Below are 19,053 nucleotides of genomic sequence, written 5' to 3' on the forward strand. Positions count from 1 at the left end.
AGGGGCAGGGCAGTCTGTGGCACTGTGGCCCACCTGTAAGTGGCCCATGGTGGGTTCCTGGCTGGCTCACTGTTTGAGAAACAGTGACGTAGAGAATCCATATCTTGCAACTCCATAAGGTGTCCAAAGCAGATAACAACTCAACCGCTTCTTACAGGTGCCACATAATACCGGTTCTGCATTTCAAAGAATTCAATCTTTTATTGTTGCAGCAGCTGCACTTGCCTACTGACATCTGGTAGGCACCTCACTGTACTCTTTTAGGCAGTTGCTAAAAGCATTTCAGTTTCAGCAAGCCTCCCCTGGTGTTGATGAGAGTTTGAATCCATTTATTTTCATTCTGTTTGATTCTTCTTTTAATGTTAATGTTTCTTGTTGATGTTATTATTTTGTTTTATCTGTTTTATAAACTGCTTTGAGGGTTGCTTTTACAATCAAGCGTAACAATTTGCTGGGCGAAAGATACCTGCATTGCAGGAGGTTGAACTAGATGACCCTCTTGGTCTCTTCTTACTTTAAAATTCTATGATAATTTGTATGAAATAAAATAAATTAAACAAAAAAGCAACACGGTAATAAGAAACACGTTTTGTAAGATGCTAAGGGGCTCCTTTTTGTTACATAATTTTTTTGTTTATTGGTTTTTTGTTGTTTGTTATATAAGGCTGAAATCCAGGTAGCAACAGTCTAGTCTTCATTTCGCAGCATTGCGTGACTGGCTCTACTTCCCTATGTCAGCGTGAATGTTGTGCTTTGGTTTCCCCCTTCCTAGCTCTCTTTTTCTATCAGAAAAGAAAGCCGCCGCCTTGAGTTCTTGGAATCTGCGGAAAGGACAAACACATAAACAAACAAACCTACGAGCTTCTTAAGTCCCACATCCCAACCAATGGGCAGCCAGCTCGGACAGCTTTCCCCGCCTTCCTGCCGAGAAGTGGGCGGTGCTTCGTGATTACGGAGCTGGCGGCGGAAAGGTTCGATCTGCGCGTGCGCGAGGAGGCGAGGCTGTCCTGGGTCAGAGTTCCCAGTTGGAGATCTGCCGCCGCTGCTGCGCCCAAGGGTCAATATCTGCCAGGTTGAGAAGCGAAGCTAAGAGTTGGAGCGATGGCGAAGGTGAATGCTAGCGGCGACAGCAAGCCTGGAAAGGAGCCGTGGCGGGGTTGCTATTATACCCTCGAAGAGATCCAGAAGCACAATCACAGCCAAAGCACCTGGATCATCCTGCACCACCGTGTGTATGACCTCACAAAGTTTCTGGAGGAGGCAAGTATAAGGGGCTGGAAAGGTGGGGCTGCTGAGCTTGCAGGCGATTTCAGTCCCGTGGAAGAGACGAAGGTGGCTCGAGTAGTTCTGCACGATCATGCACGCTGGCAACTTGCTCTCAGCGAAAAGCTCCTCCTCTGGGTGTTTTGAGACGAGGGATAGATAGATGGGGACCGTTCAGAGAGCAAGGAGGTGCTTCCGTTAAAGTGCTTCCTCGTAGGCGTTTTGTTATTTTTGCTGTTCCTCGAAGTGACTTTCTGATCCTGTAGTGCTTTTGAAGATGAGACAGTTCAGCTCACATACCACATATTCCATCTTTATCGTTTGTTGCAAAGTAATATTTTATTGTGTAGCAACACAATTTTGTAAGAGGCACTATCATTGTGGGGTGAGCTAGATGGAACTGGAATAGCTTGGAAAAGCAAGGTTGCCAAATTTATGGCAAGCTTTGCAATGAAACTGTTGTAACCAGATGCTTACAGGCCATTTCTTGCAAGCAATATGACACGGTTCATCCATCAGTTGTTCAAGTATAAAGGGTTGAGTAATGTCATCTTTGTACTAATTAGCTGATTAGAAACAGCCCACGTTCACTTCACTTTCTCCTTTATTCATCAAGGAGCTGAACTATTGTATATTCTAAGATGCTGTATTTAGAACTTGTGTATCTGTACAGTGCTATTTCGGAAATCCATAACGCTCCTGCTCCCCTAAGGTGGGGAGAATCCAAATGCAGACAATGCATTTGTCCTTCTGTTTCCGGGCTGTTAACATTTCCCCCCCCCCAACTTTTCCTATATTTTCCTTCCCACTAGAAATAATGGGAGAGAGAAAGTGAGCTACACTCCTGAGCACATATAAATTTTGCACAGATTTGGGGGAACCCCAGTGGTTTTGGATCTTTTAGCCAGTAGAACCCTTCAGGGTATTGTGGGGGCAGAGAGAGGTGGGCACAAGATCTGCTGTATCGTGAGCCTGTCTTCCCATCACATGACAGCAGTGGGCCCAATCTGGGCCTCTTCACTACACCAGTCTTGAGAACTGGCACAGCAAGGGGCCTGACATCCGCTCTGACTGGTGCAACCGCCAGGGCTGCAGATGTGTCTGCCATCCCATTAAGTCCTGCTGCTGCTGTCCAGTGGTTTGCATTGCCTTCTTAGAAAGAAGTATGGTTGGATGACTAGCCAGAAGTTGTCACTTGTGGAATGTTACCATATCACAGGGTGGGTTGTTTCTCCAAAGGAGGAAAAGATCATGTTGCATCAACGTGGGAATTGAATTGGAATCCCTTTGCTAGTGCTGTCTCTGCTTTTTCACTTTCCTAGCATAGTTATGTTAAGCAAAGGATTCATGTTGGGGGCTGCAGTGAAGGATTGTGTCAAGAGTATCTGCGGCACTGCAGTCCTGCACATCTTGGGTGGGTTTTAAATAGCAAGGAGGTACAGCTATGTACCTTGGTCCATTCATCAAACATACAGAACCGTTGCATTGATATACACCAGGGGTCACCAACTTTTGGGCCTTCAGATGCTGCTGAACAGCAGCTCTGATCATCCTGGGCTGTTGTCTAGGCTGGTTGGAGCCGCTGGGAATTGGAGCCCAATAACATCTGATAGCCCCCCCCCCCCCTGACAGAGACCTGCTTGATAGTTGTAGCTAGGGAAGATGTTAATGTTCATGCCATACAACTATTACAGCCCCCAAAATGACTGTGAGTCAGGGGATTGGGGAGCTCTTAAGGAAGTTTAGGATTTTTCAGTTGTCACTGTTGATTTAAATTTAATTCTATAAATAACTGAGCTGCTGTGTGCCATCTGCTGACTGTATTTCTTGGTACACCCATGTGCACTGATAAGAATATGGTTTAAACCTTCTAGCAAACTTTTTGCTGATTTCCGATCTTGTTCTCTGACAGCATATCTTGGTTTCAATATTGCATGAAAGCCACCGGTGGCTCTTTCGCCTGTGAAATTGATTTTATGTAGCCATTTATTTCATCAGCTTATTCTGAGAAACTGATTGAAGATAGTATGCCATGAAGACACTTTCTTGTTTTTAGATATATTCTCACAAAACTTACTTCAATCACAAAAAAGGGAAAAAGTTGTTTCAAGATTTTTTTTTGCCACAGATAAACATAATTGTATCCCTCAGACATTGTGTGCAGATAGCTTGTGCTAAACATGAGGAAGCTTTTCAGGTTTGGGAAAACTGTAGCAAACTTCCTTTATAGTTTAAATTGTTTACAGTAGTAGGTAAACTATTGGGACCTGTAACAAAATACTGCATTGTTTCTTCACCTTCTGACTGGCATGCTCCTGTTCAGGGTCTCAGCCTGTTCCAGTTCTACCCTTCTCCAGAGCATTATAGGCCAAAGGTCCCCAACATGGCACCCATGGGCACCATAGATGGATCTGCCAGGGCCCACTGCCCCTTCCAGTTTTTTAATTGTTAAGAAAAACAAGGGGTTTTGACTTCTCTTTCGTTACATAATGTGGGGTTGTATTTTATGTTTTGGGGTACGTAGGTATTTTGTCTTGCGGAGGGGATTCCAATACCCATTTTTCTTCAGTGAAATGAGTATTTTGTGGTGCCCATAACAGTTTCTTACATTTGAAAATGTGTCTCAATGCTCAAAATGTTGGGCTCTTCAATGCAAGATCCCCATTCATTCCTTCGCACCTGCTGTTATCAATTTTTTTTTTACAGCTGGCAGTCAACATTGTGTACTGACTGAGCTTATTCTCCATTTAGCATTCTTAGTTTTTTTAACATGGTTTTTAAAAGTGAAGGGTGAAAACTATTTGGTGTGCTTCTGCCCCCTAAGCATGCTGGCACCTCCTTCTTGTTTCTCATTGGGGCCCTTTTGAGTCCATTCCTCTCAGTGCTCACCACTGAAATTTGCTGTGGAATGATAGTCTAGTTGGGTAGTTGTCCCAAGGCATTTGATAGGCATGTGAGAGCTCCTGTTTTAGTGGGGGGAATACTGTTTGCTCACCCTTTCACCTACCAGGTTGCAATACCAGGAACTCTTTTGACCCCTGTGATCAATAAGCCAACAGCACCAATAATTACAAAATGAGCACCCTTTGGCAAGAACCTAATCTTGACTATTTATGTTTCATATTTGAGTTGAAACTAACCACATTTTGTTTTAATGTCTCTAAAGTGACAGAAGGGTTGAAGAGTGAAAGGTTGAATTTTTGAAGAAGGAAATCTGGCAGCTGCCCCCACCGCCATTAAAACTTATAGTTAAATATGTGGATAAACTTTTTTCTCTATCATAACTAAGCACATAAAATAATAGGAGAGCAAGAGTCTTAAAAAAGAAACTAAAATGGTCAGACCACCCCCCCAACCCTTCTCAAATTAGCTATATTTAAAAGGTAGTGATATTAACAAATCTTTTCCAAGGATGTCCCCTGGTTAGCCTGTTGCATAACTTCAGTACCAACACTAGGCACCTTCAGATTTAATATTGTTAATTGGTCACTGATAGCTGGCAACATCCAGAACAAGCTTCCCAGATCATTTTTGGGAATGAACAGGATTTAGGGTGTGCTGGGTACAGATAATCTGCATATAGGTATTGTCTTAATCTGCCTTTCTCCCTTCAATTCTACATGTATTGCAGGAACTCATAGTGCTCTCTTCTGAGTTTGAACTAACTGTAGCACGTGGTTATGTTCAGGTTCTTTGTGCTTTTTATGCACTGTGGTCTGATTTACATGCAAACTTTGGGGGGGGGGGTGATACTGGATGGGTTGCCCTCCTTTTGAGCAAGGGTTTGGCCTAGATGGCTGTGAAAGTGTTCCCAGATCTAGGATCCCATAACTCTATATAGAGAGTTTGATGACATTGTATCTGTACACTTGCTTAAAAATAAATATTACATTTTGCCTTTACAGGGTGGGGAACATAGGAAGCTGCCTTACACTGAGCATTAGTCCATTGAAGTCTTGATTGTCCTCACTGAGTGGCAGTGATTTAATTTGGGAGCTTTTTTGTGCAAAGCAGATGCTCTACCACTGAGCTTCTGCCATTCCCCAATATCATTCCGCCATGGGATTGGTTTTCTTTTGTTGGATTTAACTGAGACGCCACTCTCAAACAGTTCCTACAAAAACTGGTTCTCCCAGAAGCTTATTTGAGGTTCTTCATTGAGAAAATAGGCATTGGAAGACAACTTGCTTCAGAAAGAACAGTTCCAAATGACTAATCTTGGTCTGCATTGTGTAACCGCAGATGAATGCTTTGTTTTAGGGTGCATCTAGTTTGCATGGGACAGCAACTAGGCATGGTAAGCAAAGGCTTCAGACCTGTGCAAACTGAGACTGCATAGAGTTTCCCACGCTAAAGTAGACTTCCAGACTAATCAGTATGGAACACAAAGCTTCTTGATAGTATGAACTTTGAAAACCATTGGAGCAAGCATTTTTATTTCAGCTTGCATGCAGAATTCATTTTTAATGATGACATCTAACAGAATGCTTTAGATCTGTGCAGCTGCAGAGGAAGCCGCTCGGGCGCCTGAGGTGGCATGCCCAGGGTCGGGGCGAGTCACCCATAGGGGCAGGGTGCACCGCAGGGCCTCCAGAGTCTGCCTTCCTCCTCCCACTCAGCTGCCCTACAGCTGGGAGGGGGGAGACAGCGGGCGGACCGTGTGGGCAGTGTGGAGTCTCTGTGCGCCCAAGCTCCTATGGGTGCGTCTCTCCCAGACACATGGCTCGGGTGCTCTGCAGGCCCCGCGGTGAGTGCTGCCCATCATTTTGTCACCCCCCTCAGTGGTGACACCTGGGGTGGGTTGCACCCACCACACACCCCTTCCTCCGCTCCTGGATCTGTGTGTCCTGGCTTCCAGTTGCTCAAGAACAAAGACAGGAGGAAGAGTTATTTTGAAAGGCTTTAATGCTTAGATTACTGCAATACATATGCAAATTGCTGCCTTAAGTCACTTCAGGCAATACACATAGTTAATCCTAAATAGAGCTTCAGTGGTACCTCAGGTTACATACGCTTCAGGTTACAATACGCTTCAGGTTACAGACTCCGCTAACCCAGAAATATTACCTCGGGTTAAGAACTTCGCTTCAGGATAAGAACAGAAATCGTGCTCCGGTGGCGTGGCGGCAGCAGGAAGCCCCATTGCTAAAGTGGTGCCTCAGGTTAAGAACAGTTTCAGGTTAAGCACGGACCTCCAGAACGAATTAAGTACTTAACCTGAGGTACCACTGTACAAGAAAGGTAGGTGCTGTTACTGGCAAAGCTTTGGAAGTTGCTCCACCACTGTCACTGTTGCACCCCTTTGCTATCCTGTATATAGGAATGGGGTGGACTCCTCTGAAGGCTGTAAGTGTTTATGCAGCCTTTATCCATACCTGGTAGGTGGAACCCTTTGTTCCCTTCTCTTTTGATTGCTCCTTTACTTAGGTGATGGGGAAGCTGCCTCTGCCTCCTGAGAGGTGGCCAGGAATCCTGAAACATCCTCCTCTGGGCAGATAGAGCCACTCCCAGTATCTGACAGCTCTGGAGTGAGTGCACCACAGAGAGGCTCTGTCAAGTTAGGAAAAGGAGACAGGGACAGAGAGGGAGGCAGAATTCACAGCTTGGGGACGGAGAAGACGTGAGAAGATTGAGGAAGCTGCCAACCCCCCCCCCCCGCCAATCCTCACTAGCAGACTCTTCGGCATCTGGCAGAGGCTTCCACATCCCGCTGGAGCCTTTTCCTGGGTCCTTGGCCAATCCTCCACCTGATTCAGACAGCCCATTACACTGTATTTCAGCACCTAAGATCTTCATTTGTGATGTAAGGAACATATTTATATTTCACAAAGAAAGTGAACAAGCTGAGACAGGCAGGTTCAACTTGAGCAAAGTTTATATGAAACTGAAATTACCCTGATGTCACACGGCTGGTTGCTACATTTGAAAGGCAGCTCTCAGTTCATACTCAAACAACTCTAGAAGTCCGTGCAGGCTGCAGTCAAGACTTGCAAACTGTCCAAGTGCTTCATGGTTCCTCCTATTAATGTGTCTTTTTTATTTATTTAAGGTACCCACTTTACTGCTGTCCCACTACAAATTTGGGCTTTGACCTGGGTATGACTTACAAGACCACTCCCAATTCTTGTGGGAAGTGTAAACCCATTGGATGTACATTAGCACTCTTGGATAAACCCAGTAAATTTTACACAGAAAGCAAATAAAAAGAAATTAGGTTGTCATTAAAGCCTGTGAAAGTCAACTGGTGTCTATTATGCTCATGGAAAAACTTTTGGGGAACTATTCTGCTTTTGGGTAACAGGAGCAGGGAACTGTGATCTCTGCTCTGACATATGAACTTGTAGGCTAAGATCTAACATTTAAAAACGACTGCTACAGCAGTGTTGTAAAGTATGAGTGCTGGCTTGCAGACTTGTTCACCATCATTGCATTTTTTTTTGCAGTTGTGGCTCTCATAAAAGGTACTTGTGTGTATGCAGCCAGGATTTTAAGAGCTATGTATCAGACTTTTCCCTCTCCTCATAAGTTTAATGCGTTAAAAGTTAGTTTGTATGTTTTAGGAGAAGAGTATCTAGTATGCTTTGAAAAAAGAAAGAGAAGGAAAAACTGTTTGTGTAGTAACATGACTTTGCCAAAGTCACTCGTTTATTTGTTACACTTACACCCTTGATATTTTAGTTGTATACTGTGGTACCTTGGTTCTTGACGTTAATCCATTCCGCGAGTCCGTTCAACTCCCGAAACTGTTCGAAAACCAAGGTGCAGCTTCCGATTGGCTGCAGGAGCTTCCTGCACTCAAGCGGAAGCCGCATCGAATGTTCAGCTTCCGAAAAACGTTCGCAAACCAGAACACTCACTTCCGAGTTTGCAGTGTTCGGGAGCCTATTTGTTCGAGAACTAAGCTGTTTGAGAACCAAGGTATCACTGTACTTAAGATATTTTACAATCTTTTATTTGTGAATTGTCCCACGTACACAGCTACTTTTTGAATAATTTGTATTAGGCAACCACAAGAATTAGGATGGCTAACCTGTGGCTTTCAAAAGGTTGCCTACAACCCCCTTCATCCCCGATGATTGACCATGCTGGCTGGGCCCAAAGGGAGTTGTAGTCCACAACTGCTGGCGGGCACCAAGTTGGCTACCTGTGCCCTAGAGGCTGCTTCTGCTTGGGTTTAAAATGTGTAGAATGGTGGTATTTTTGAGAACATGTTATTTGTGTGTCAAGGGAGTGTCTTTGAGCTGCTATTTCCTTCATCTGCTTTTTCCACTGTTGCTTCCAGTGGTGCTATTGTCTAGTGTGGAATGAAATGAACAGAGCTCACATTTGTGTCAATTGCTGAAAGAAGCCATTTATCATCCAAACAGAAGTAAGTTTCTTATCTTTCCATGTGTATCTAGTGAATACTTTGAATTCCAAGGTGTAGCAGGTATGTGAATATTTTGAAGAGATAAGAAACCAAAACATTGTTTCTACACCTGGAAAGATTTACACGTACAGTGGTACCTCGGGTTAAGTACTTAATTCGTTCCGGAGGTCCGTTCTTAACCTGAAACTGTTCTTAACCTGAAGCACCACTTTAGCTAATGGGGCCTCCTGCTGCTGCTGCGCCGCTGGAGCACGATTTCTGTTCTCATCCTGAAGCAAAGTTCTTAACCCAAGTTACTATTTCTGGTTTAGCGGAGTCTGTAACCTGAAGCGTATGTAACCTGAAGCATATGTAACCCGAGGTACCACTGTACAAGAGTCTGGTGGGGTGTTTTTGCTTTTGTTTTGCTTTTACTTCACTGCTTTTTCTCCATGGAAAATATGTAGCTATTCTGCAGGTTATCTACAATATATGTAATCTTTATCAGTACAAATCATCTAAGGAGACACAGGTCCAAACCTTAGTACAGTTCTTTGTACTAAGGAATGTTGGGGTCTTGGTTTGTGACTTTGAGATCTTCTCTCAGTTCAGAAGAACATGGCCACTGGATCAGGCCCATGGGCCACATATTCCGGCATTCTGTTCTTACAATGGCCAGCCAGTAGCATTTGACAGCACAGTATATGTTTACATCTTTACTTGTGGACTGACCTAAAGATTACTCAGGTGAATGCGTCTTGTGCTGTAAAAGGGAAAACTGTTTTAAATCTGACCATATTTCTCATTTTCAGTATTTTTAATATTGCTCTGTGCCTTACAATTCAGAACAGGAAGCTTTCTCTCTTCAGTTCCTTCTCCATTAAAAAATGGGTAACTTCATGAAATGACATTTCATGGCAGCTATTCACCTTTTTTTTTAGTATAGATGTGCTAATAGGAGTTTGGGCTCATCATCTCTGAAGAGTTGTGTAAGTTACGCTTTGTTGTTCAACCTGTTTTCTGGATTCAGTTTGCTGAATGCTCTGTAAATCCCACAGCAATCAGCTGCAGCGTCGTTCAAGACCTTTGCTCTACTCCTTTGCTTGGATAGTTATCAGTACTGATTCAAGGGCAGGATTTTGTCAGTCATATTTGCACGTTCGCTTTGACTTGCATAATCTCTCTCCAGCATGCACTTCCTTAACCTTTTGGGGATTGACGGCCACATGTAATCTTTGCTCTACACACTTGTGCAACTTTTTGCCCCATTTTGCTTAGTCACTGTGCATAAGCACTGTGCACTTTCTTCACCCAATTATTTTTTTTATGCAAAGAAACTTGGAAACTTTTACAAGTTTATCACTTTTAGGCAACAAATAGTACCTATGCGTGTGTTTTTAGAATGTTGCCAGGGCATCTCTAGACAGGAGTGTTTTCTTTTGAATGGTTTGATATGGGAAAATTGAGAAAGTTGCCTACATATGTGCCTACATACTTGCCTACATACTGCCTTGCATATATGCTTTCCTTCCCATTCCTCTCGAAGTCCTGAAATGACAAGACTAGGAAATGTGGTTTTGTTTTGTTAGTGTTTTCAACTTCTCTTTGATTTAAGAGCTGCAGTGTTGGTTATGTGTGAAATTTATTCTGGAATAAGATCTTGGCTAAACAAGTGCTTCAAAAGCCTGACTCGTATGAAGTGCTCTCAGGGTTAAAAACATCTTTATTTTTATATAATGAATGTTATAGTACTTAGGTGGAGCAGCATTTACAGGATCATATAACGTGGATTAAGAACTTCACTCATCCCCTTTTATGCAATAAGAATAAGTTAAACACAGGCAGATTGGACTTCTGCACTGGCAGAGGGCCCACTGCCAGTGGGGGAGGCTGGGTCAAACTTCACCGTGGGAGTGCCAGAGAGAAAGAGAGTGCATATTTATTTAATGGTGTCTTTTTTAAACCCTACCTTTTAGGAAAGCTTTCTCCTACACATGGCTCTTTGTGTGTGTGTGTGTGTGTACACACACACACACACACACACACACACACACACACAAACACACACAAACAGACACAAAACATTCACAACCACAGCACAATCAATCAACAACAATCATCACTAGGTAAGTTAATTTTAAGACATTTAAAACATAACAGCCTGATAAAACCATAAAATGACAGAGTAGCACTACAGAAACTGCAGCATGATTTTTTAAATTCCTCAGATTATGAAAATGCAGTTACAAATCAGTTTTAATGCCCACAGAAGCACCTGCACAGTTGGGGCCTGCCTGTTCCCAACTGGAATGGAGTTACACAAATATGGTGGCTTGCCAGTCTAATTGGTTTGGTTTTACTGACAAGCATGCTGCTGGCAGTAGGGCTGTGGAAACTCTTCTTAAAGTGCCATTAGACTGATATGGGCAAAAGTGAGGCTTCAAGGTAGCCAGTCCCAACCTGTGTTTCAAAGGAACAAGACACATCTTTGGGGGACTTGATCAGAAGCTGCTGCAAATATTGCAGTTGTAAGACATAAACCAGCCAACAATTAAAAATACATTTTTATGAAGGACAGTATAAAGCTGGATGATTGAACTTTGTTTTAATCACAAGCACAGATATATTCTAGTGGTATTTTCTTTGTGTCTACAATATCTTTGTGTCTGCAATGTCTACAATATTGATGGTAGTTGCTGGGCTATTTTTAGTGTTCTTCTATGTGCTCAACTTTTCCAAAAAACAAGAACCATATGCACACTTGTTATGCATCTAATATTAGAATTTAGGGCCATTCATTGATAGTGATTGGCAGCCAGTTTGGCTTAGAAGTGTACTTTCAGCGGCTCAGGTCAACATTTTGTGCATCTAATGAAGTGGACAATGCATGAAAACTCATGCCATAATACATTTGTTAGTTTTTAAGGTACTACCAGATTCCTTGTTGAGCATGCAATCTGTCGCAGTTCCATTTGTGAAATTGACAGCTTTAAGATGTGCTGATACCTATTGGGACAGAAAGCTTTAAAAAACTATTTGTAAAGTTCATGGATACTTATTCATATGTTGTTTTCTTACAGCACCCAGGTGGTGAAGAGGTTCTAAGGGAACAAGCGGGAGGAGATGCTACAGAAAGTTTTGAAGATGTTGGCCATTCCACAGATGCCAGAACATTGTCGGATACATTCATTATAGGAGAACTTCATCCAGTAAGTGCACTTTCCATGTACAGAACGTGTGCTTTCTTTTACCTGTATATTTCTCCATATTTTTAAAACCTTAATGAACATATCAAATTGGATGCTGCGATGCAGTGTTCTGTGTCAAGTTGTAACTTTGTAATTTGGGATTTAAAATGTTTGTGCAGTAAAGCAGGTTATCAGTACCTCCTCCCATCAGTTGATGACTTTTTTCAGTGTATAGTTTATTAGTGCTTCTCTGCAAGTTCTAAGCTATTTTTTAGGTTTTAAGTTTTTTGTTTTAAAATAGTTGGTTCCTGTGTTCAGGATGGATTGGGAAAGTGAGAAATAAATAACAGTTAAGAAGCAAAATAAATAAATAAGTAAAAAAGCAATAAATTGGCAGTGGCAGTAGTTTAAAACCAAGCTTGTGATTTAGAAGAGACTGATCTGAACACACATTTGCTGCACTGCAAGACATTTGAGTCCAGGGCAACAAATATATGCCCTTCAGCAACACTTAATGTTATATCTGAACCAATTACTCTTTGCTAAGATCCCACCAATGCAGTTCCCGTAGCTAACCACGGGACTTATCCTGATGGCTGTTAATTAAATTCTAGCACTAACTGAAACAGTCTTCAGTTTCCAAAATTCTCTGCACATCAGAGAACTTGCCAGTGTGTGTGTGTATATATGCATATGCATGCATGCACGCACGCACAAAGGTGCTGTCTCTTTTGGTTGGGTAAAGGACAAACTCTACCCAAGTCCTCTGACACTTAACAGAGGACCTAGGAAATGATCGGGATCATTTATGCATTTTGTGCAGAGAATTAGTAGTGTTGCCAAGCTATTTCTGCCAGGTATGTCTGCACAGCAATTCCTGCATTCTTCCCTTTCATCATATTTAGTAGGATACACAGCTGTATAGGGTTTTGAGGTTATGTCTCTAAATCAAGCCCCTTCATGCAGTTACCAGACTAAAGTTTAGACTGGTGCGTTTAATATTTCTGGAGCTGGTACATGAAGAAATTTGCTTCTGTTTAGCATGTGATAAACTACTGTAATGGGTGTTCAAAGTGCACTGATACTTGCTGTGTTCCATGCAAAAGTACCTTCATGACTTTAGTACTGGAATCAAGATGCAGTTACAAAGTCCGCTTTTTCAAAAGAGCCAAACAGTTCCTCCTGTTTCATAACACCCCTGTGTCTAAAAGGCACTAGAAGCTTTGTAGAAAACTGATCTTGGCATCAAAACATTGCTGCAAGATTTATTTTTAATAATTTTGTTTCCTTTGCTTTTTTAAAAGTCTTCCACCCACACTTAACTGTTCTGTTATGCTAAAAGATCTGTTATGCTGGAGGACTTGAAAGTAGCTCGTGTGCTACCAGGGAGCATTTAATCAAGCTACAGTAATGTTTATCTCATGTGGAGATAATGTGGAGCAACTTTTCTGGAGGCAAACTCAAAATAAGTTTGGTAGAATAAAATTGGATAAGGAAGCATGTTGAAAATTATCAGCAAATACTACAAAGAAGATAGGTTGCGAAATGCTTTTAGAATGTATGTGTATCCATATATTCACTAATCAACAGGGTGAAACTCACTGTACTAGTTTTACATGTATAAATAACTTTTGGTATTTTGGGGCATTCTACATTGTGTTGCTTATCATTGTTTTTGTGTTGCAGGATGACTGGAAAAAAGTTCAGAAACCAACGGTAAGCATTCCACTTTAAAGCCATCCCACCATGTTAATGTTTGGTAGCAGTGATCTGTGTTACATGCAGTGCTGGCAGGGACTTTAACTAATGTTAAACATCTGTTGCTCCTTCCTGAATCAGCTTAGGAAGAACAGCAAGCAGGGCGCTGTTGCTTTTGTGTCCTGCTTACTGGATTCCCAGCAGCATCTACTGTGCCGTAGTGGGAAATATGAGACTGGACTTTATGCGAGGGTGGTCTTATGTTTATGGGGAACAGTTCTACAAAATCTTAAGCACGCTAAGTGGCCTAGAACCAGCTGATGCAAGGCTTCACACAGTGTGCACTAAGAAGGTTCTGCAGCCGTTCTCATGTTTCTGATTGTGCAAAAGGCTATGTAGAAGTCTTTGCACAAGTGGAAGTGGAAGAACATCTGATTTCACTCTCCTCAAGCAACATTCTAGCACAAGGCATACAGCAATCCTTCCTTGAACAAGAAGGCACCTTGGGTGGTATTCAACTAAATAATTCCGAGCTTTCCCTCCTCCATGCCCCTGCTACCCCCAATTCTACTTCGAAGGGTTGGGCAAACCCTCAGGGCAGATTTAAGGGGCATGTGGGGTAAGGAGAGGGGAAAAACTTTTTTGCTGCACAAGGATAAACAATTGTGCTGATAGAATACCCTCCCCTTAGCGATGCTTTTAATATAACCCCTTCTGTGCACAGAAAGGCACATCTGGTCCAGCTTTTAGTACTGAAAAAGGAGTTTGAGTCAGCTTTTTCAGATATGAAAATAATAGTCTTCAATATTGCAAAGTATTCTAATGCTTACCAATACTGAACAACAGCTGCCATTCTTCAAAAGTAGAGGTCTGACCCATGAGACTCAAGTGCTGTGTTGTGCACACTGAAGAAAAAAAAAGTAGATGCCATCTAAATCAGTATTGTTCACATTGAATGGCAGTGGCTCTCCAGGGAACGTCCCCTGCCTTGAAACCCTGAGCTAGTCTGACGTGGTACGGCAGTCTCCTATCTCACTATTATATCAGCCCCTTTATTCAGAATCATGAGGACTGGAATCTGAAATCGTGGAGAAACCCTTCTAGTAAGTTTGGTTAAAATTGAGTTAGGTAGACCATGATTTTGACTGTATATAATAAGGGAGCTTCCTATGGTCCATGAAAAGTGATGATCCAGAGAATGCTCATATGGTTTATACGTCTGAAGATTTTTTAGCAGTTCTGTTCTGCTATCAGGGTACTTTGTCAGGCCTTGACAGATAAGCAGTTCAAATGTGAGCTGAGTGGAAAGTCTCTCTCCAAATCTTTCTGCATCGCAGAAACTGTTAAGAGGATGCAAGAACTGCCCTCCTGGATCAGGCTTGAAGAGCCACCAAGTCCATCATTTCCCTCCTGAGTGGTGGGCAGTCAAATACTCAAGAGACTCTAAGAAACTGGGGGTGGTGGTGACGATTAATTCCCTCCCATTTGTGCAGCATGTGTTTTCCATAGGCATTTCTGTCTCTGAACATGGAGATTGCAATTAGCTTATCTTCCACAAATGCTGCAAGAATAACAGAAAGGATCTAGAAGGTTAACCGTATGAGGTTTAATTGTGGATAAATTGTGGGGCAAGATTTAAGTGAGGGACACACTGATATAGTCCCAAGGCTGAAAAGTGTCCTTGTGGGTTGTAAGTTGTTGCAATGAGCCCAGCCATTTATTGTCTAGCTGCTGTATTTTAGGCGTTGACTTTTAAACCAGAACATGGTGGGGTTTTTGCATGGCAACAAGAAGTCATTTCCAAAATTCAGGGAATGTAGCATATACTGCAGTAGCAGCAAGTGAGCACAGAGGGCTAATGGTCATGATGAAAGGTTAGATGCGAAAGGTTACACCATATCAGAGGACATCTGAGGAAACAGTAGGTGAACACAGTAATTGGCATGAGTTAGCTTTGTGACAAGAAGGATGGGCAGGAGAGACCAGTTAAGCCTAACTAATGTATTGCTTTGTTTTTCAGGAACCTTACATTACCACTCTTGAGTCTAATTCCAGGTATTGTATGGCCTTCATTTAACAAGCCAATAGTGTTTTTCGTTTTAAAAATGGTATTCACAGTGCTTTTTTTCTAGGAAAATATGTGCTGGTACTCACCATGAAATTATTACAGTAGGTGTCACACTTTTTAACAAAACAAAACAAAAAGAGTTGCCGGTACTGTGTACCCTGGGAAAAAAAGCACTGGGTATTCAGATAGGTTGACATCCGGTGACGTTCACTGCTTGTGAAAAATAAATTCACTCAGTGGAATTCTGGTTTCTCTCTCTGCCCCCGCCCCCGTTTCCCATGCACCCACAAAATCTGCTTGGAGGCAGTATCACCCACCCCTCCTGACAAGCTTTTGAGGAGCAAGGGGGTGAGGAAAGAGAGGCCTTGTTATGCAAGCGGAGGTTTGCTTGCTCCATGTTGGCTTTCACCTTTACTAAGTAGTTTTGTTACATTTTCATGATGCTATTATTATTTTTATTACCCTGCTTTTTTGGCATAAGATAAAAACAAGAATAGCTAAAAACATAGAAAAAAAAATCATTAGAAAACATTAATGTTTTCATTAAAAATCTGAAGACAATTGGAAATGGGGTCATATTTGAAGTCTAATGCTTGCATGTGTGTAATTGTTTATTTAACAGGACTAGGCCACATTGTGTTTATTAAAAGAGCACCCTAACTCTGCATCTGGGACATATTTATTTGTTTATATAAAATGTATAGCTTGCCTTCTGGTGCCTGCCTCACTGCTTCAAGCCCACTGTCTCTAATAGACTCACAGAAACTTTCCAGTGCTTGGGTCTTGGGAATCTTAGGTTGCATTTGAAAATGTTTACATTATATTTGTTTTTTTCACTCTTACTTCAGGATTACATTTCCTAACAAATGTTTTTTTTAAAACCTGTGTATCTAACTAATTCAGTTGACCTTCTGGATAAAAAGTTCATTTTGGTCCCAGTCTTTTGTCCTGAAGTCTTCAATCCATCTATATATTTGCTTGCATTTCCACCAGTAGTTCAGAAAAATATTCCTTTGTCCAGGTCATGAATATGAGGAAACCTGTGGCCTCTAGCTGCCAACATCCTTGATAAGTTGACCATATTGGCTGCTGCTGATGGGAGTTAGGAATCCAGCAACAATTGGAGGGCCACAAATTCCTCATCTCTATCTTAGCTCAATGTGACTAAATCTTCATTATAGTTTGCCAAAAATCATATACAATCTTTACTTAGTTGGCTTAACTATATTATCCATTGTATTTCACTTCAAAGTGTTTATGATCTGCTGCTGTCAGATCTAGGATAAAGCCTTAACCAAAAGTTCAGTTTTTCTGAAGTCTAGCATATAAAAGCTAATGGATATTTGTATCAAAGTAACTTTATTCTATTCTATTTTATTTATATTTATTGAGTTTTTTTAATACAAAAAGAAAGAGCAAAAAACACCGTACATCCTACCCAAATGAAAACACACAAAACTATGCTATTATTTACACAAACATAAATCCTTCCCACCTCCAATCCCTTCCCACCACCACACCCCTCGACTTCCCTCCACCACACCACGACTTCCTTATTGTTTACGTTCAATATAATCATTGCACTCCTTTAGATTTTGGATTTTTATCTCTTTATAACATTCCTAGATCATGTTGTTCTTTCCACTTTGCTCCTTTAATCTAAACATATCAACATATTCTTTATGGAACAATATTTGACCATGTATTCTTTAAAGGATTGCCATTCTAGTCTTAAGTTTTTGGTTTGTCTGCATTCTGATATATCAGAATGTATCAAAGTAACTTTTTGTTTCTTCTAGCACATGGTCCAACTGGGTGATTCCAGCTATAGCAGCAATTATTGTGGCCCTTATGTACCGTTTCTACATGATGGAGTAATCAACATATTGAGAAGCTATAATGGAACAGACTGTTTTGGGAAAGAGAACCAAAAAATGCATCCGAACCTTCACATCAAGACAGTATCTGAGAACAACTTTCAAATTCCATCCTACTCTTTCCCAGAAAGCCAAAATAGGTTGCTTCAGCAATGCACTTTTTAACTCTGCCTTTTACGTAACTGTTTTTAAGTGCTAAAAATTCAGAGGTCTCTTTTATATCATAATATTCATCAATTAACTATCTGATATCATCACAACGTTTCCTAAGAATAAGACCACTGATTTTATCTATGTTATCAGTATGATACAAGGACACTAATGTTTAAGGCTTGTCTGGGTTTTCTATGAGTTGTTTGGACTTCTTTTGCAGAGGTTGTGTCTATGCAAATTCCTTCCTTTTTTTTGGCCTTCATTTAGAATTTTCTAATGCAAGGACCCGCTTTCCATCAGTTTCATAGGTATAATTTTTATATTTTCTCCCCCCCCAAAAAAAAGTCATAGTAAGCTTTTGGTATGGAAATGAGACTTAAGGCATATGTATATTTTTTCAATTTAAAACACCATATTTTTCCGTGTATAAGACGAGTTGTTTTTATTTTTTTAAAAAAGCTTAAATATGGGGGTCGTCTAATAGACAGATAATTCAGATGTTGGATGTGCAATTGTTGACTGCAGCAAGGTCTGCTGGCAATTGGCTGCTGCGGCAATTGGGTATGCAACTGGGGGACAGACGATTGTTGGCTTTGCAGTTGGCATGTGGTCAGGTGGGTCAGTCCCAAAAAAAGCTCAACAACTCTGGGCAATCTCCCATTTCCTCAGTTTGGAGTCCCCAAAAATAGGGGTCGTCTTATACATGGGGGCGTGTTATACGTGGAAAAATTATGGTATTTCCGTGGCTCTAAAGATTCCACTAGGTAGCATGGCCAGTTCCAGCCCCACAATCAGCAGGCCTTCAAACTTGATTCAAAATGTTAACAACAATTCAGACCAGTTCTCTTCTCCACCCCGCCCCCCCTCAAAAAATGTGTGAAAGTGTCTTCTGCTTGCAAAGTGGGATCTCTGGATCAAAGCTCCTGTCCTATGATGACTTGGTGATAAAATATATTGGGCTGTACTAAATGTTGCTGATCGGCAACAGATTTCCACTCACACAATGGAACTTTCCCCTGAACTGTCCCTTGCAGCCCCCTGTGCACCCTCAAAATTTGCTCCATGGGGTTGGCAGACCCTGCAAAGCAAATTTTAAGGATTCACAAAAGGGAAATCCTGTTGTAGGAGTAAAACTCCACGTGAAGCATTGCCTGGCCTACCTGAAATTTTGTAAAAGGAGCAAGAGTGGGAAAAAATATCCAGGAAGGAATTCCACATAGCTTGTCTGAAGTAATGATCTACTCTCTCCTCCCCCCCTCACTATTTTGGAGGGGCAATGCAAATTGGGGTGGGGAGCCCCGTTGTGCTTGCGGAAGTCCTTGCATGGGTTTCCACTGGTTAGATTAGTTAGTTGAATGTGGGCCCTGTCTTTGATTTTCCACTGCCTGTGTAAATTTCTTAAGTCTAAATGAAATAGTAGAGCTATTTTAATCAGAATCCACATAATTGTGCAACTCT

The 19,053-nt window shown here is 41.6% G+C and overlaps 1 protein-coding gene across 1 annotated transcript; it reads left to right on the plus strand.

Annotated features, from left to right (window-relative positions):
• The first annotated feature begins 974 nt into the window (after positions 1-974).
• Positions 975-18,062, plus strand: CYB5A (cytochrome b5 type A). Its single transcript, XM_082233628.1, has 5 exons — positions 975-1,260; positions 11,692-11,820; positions 13,486-13,515; positions 15,518-15,552; positions 17,365-18,062. The coding sequence occupies exons 1-5, from the start codon at positions 1,102-1,104 to the stop codon at positions 17,441-17,443; spliced, it is 432 nt and encodes a 143-aa protein (XP_082089754.1). The 5' UTR covers positions 975-1,101; the 3' UTR covers positions 17,444-18,062.
• The last annotated feature ends 991 nt before the right edge of the window (positions 18,063-19,053 follow it).

The sequence above is a fragment of the Podarcis vaucheri genome (genome assembly GCF_965113315.1).
Source record: "Podarcis vaucheri genome assembly, chromosome: 8".
In the NCBI taxonomy this organism is placed as follows: Eukaryota; Metazoa; Chordata; class Lepidosauria; order Squamata; family Lacertidae; genus Podarcis; species Podarcis vaucheri.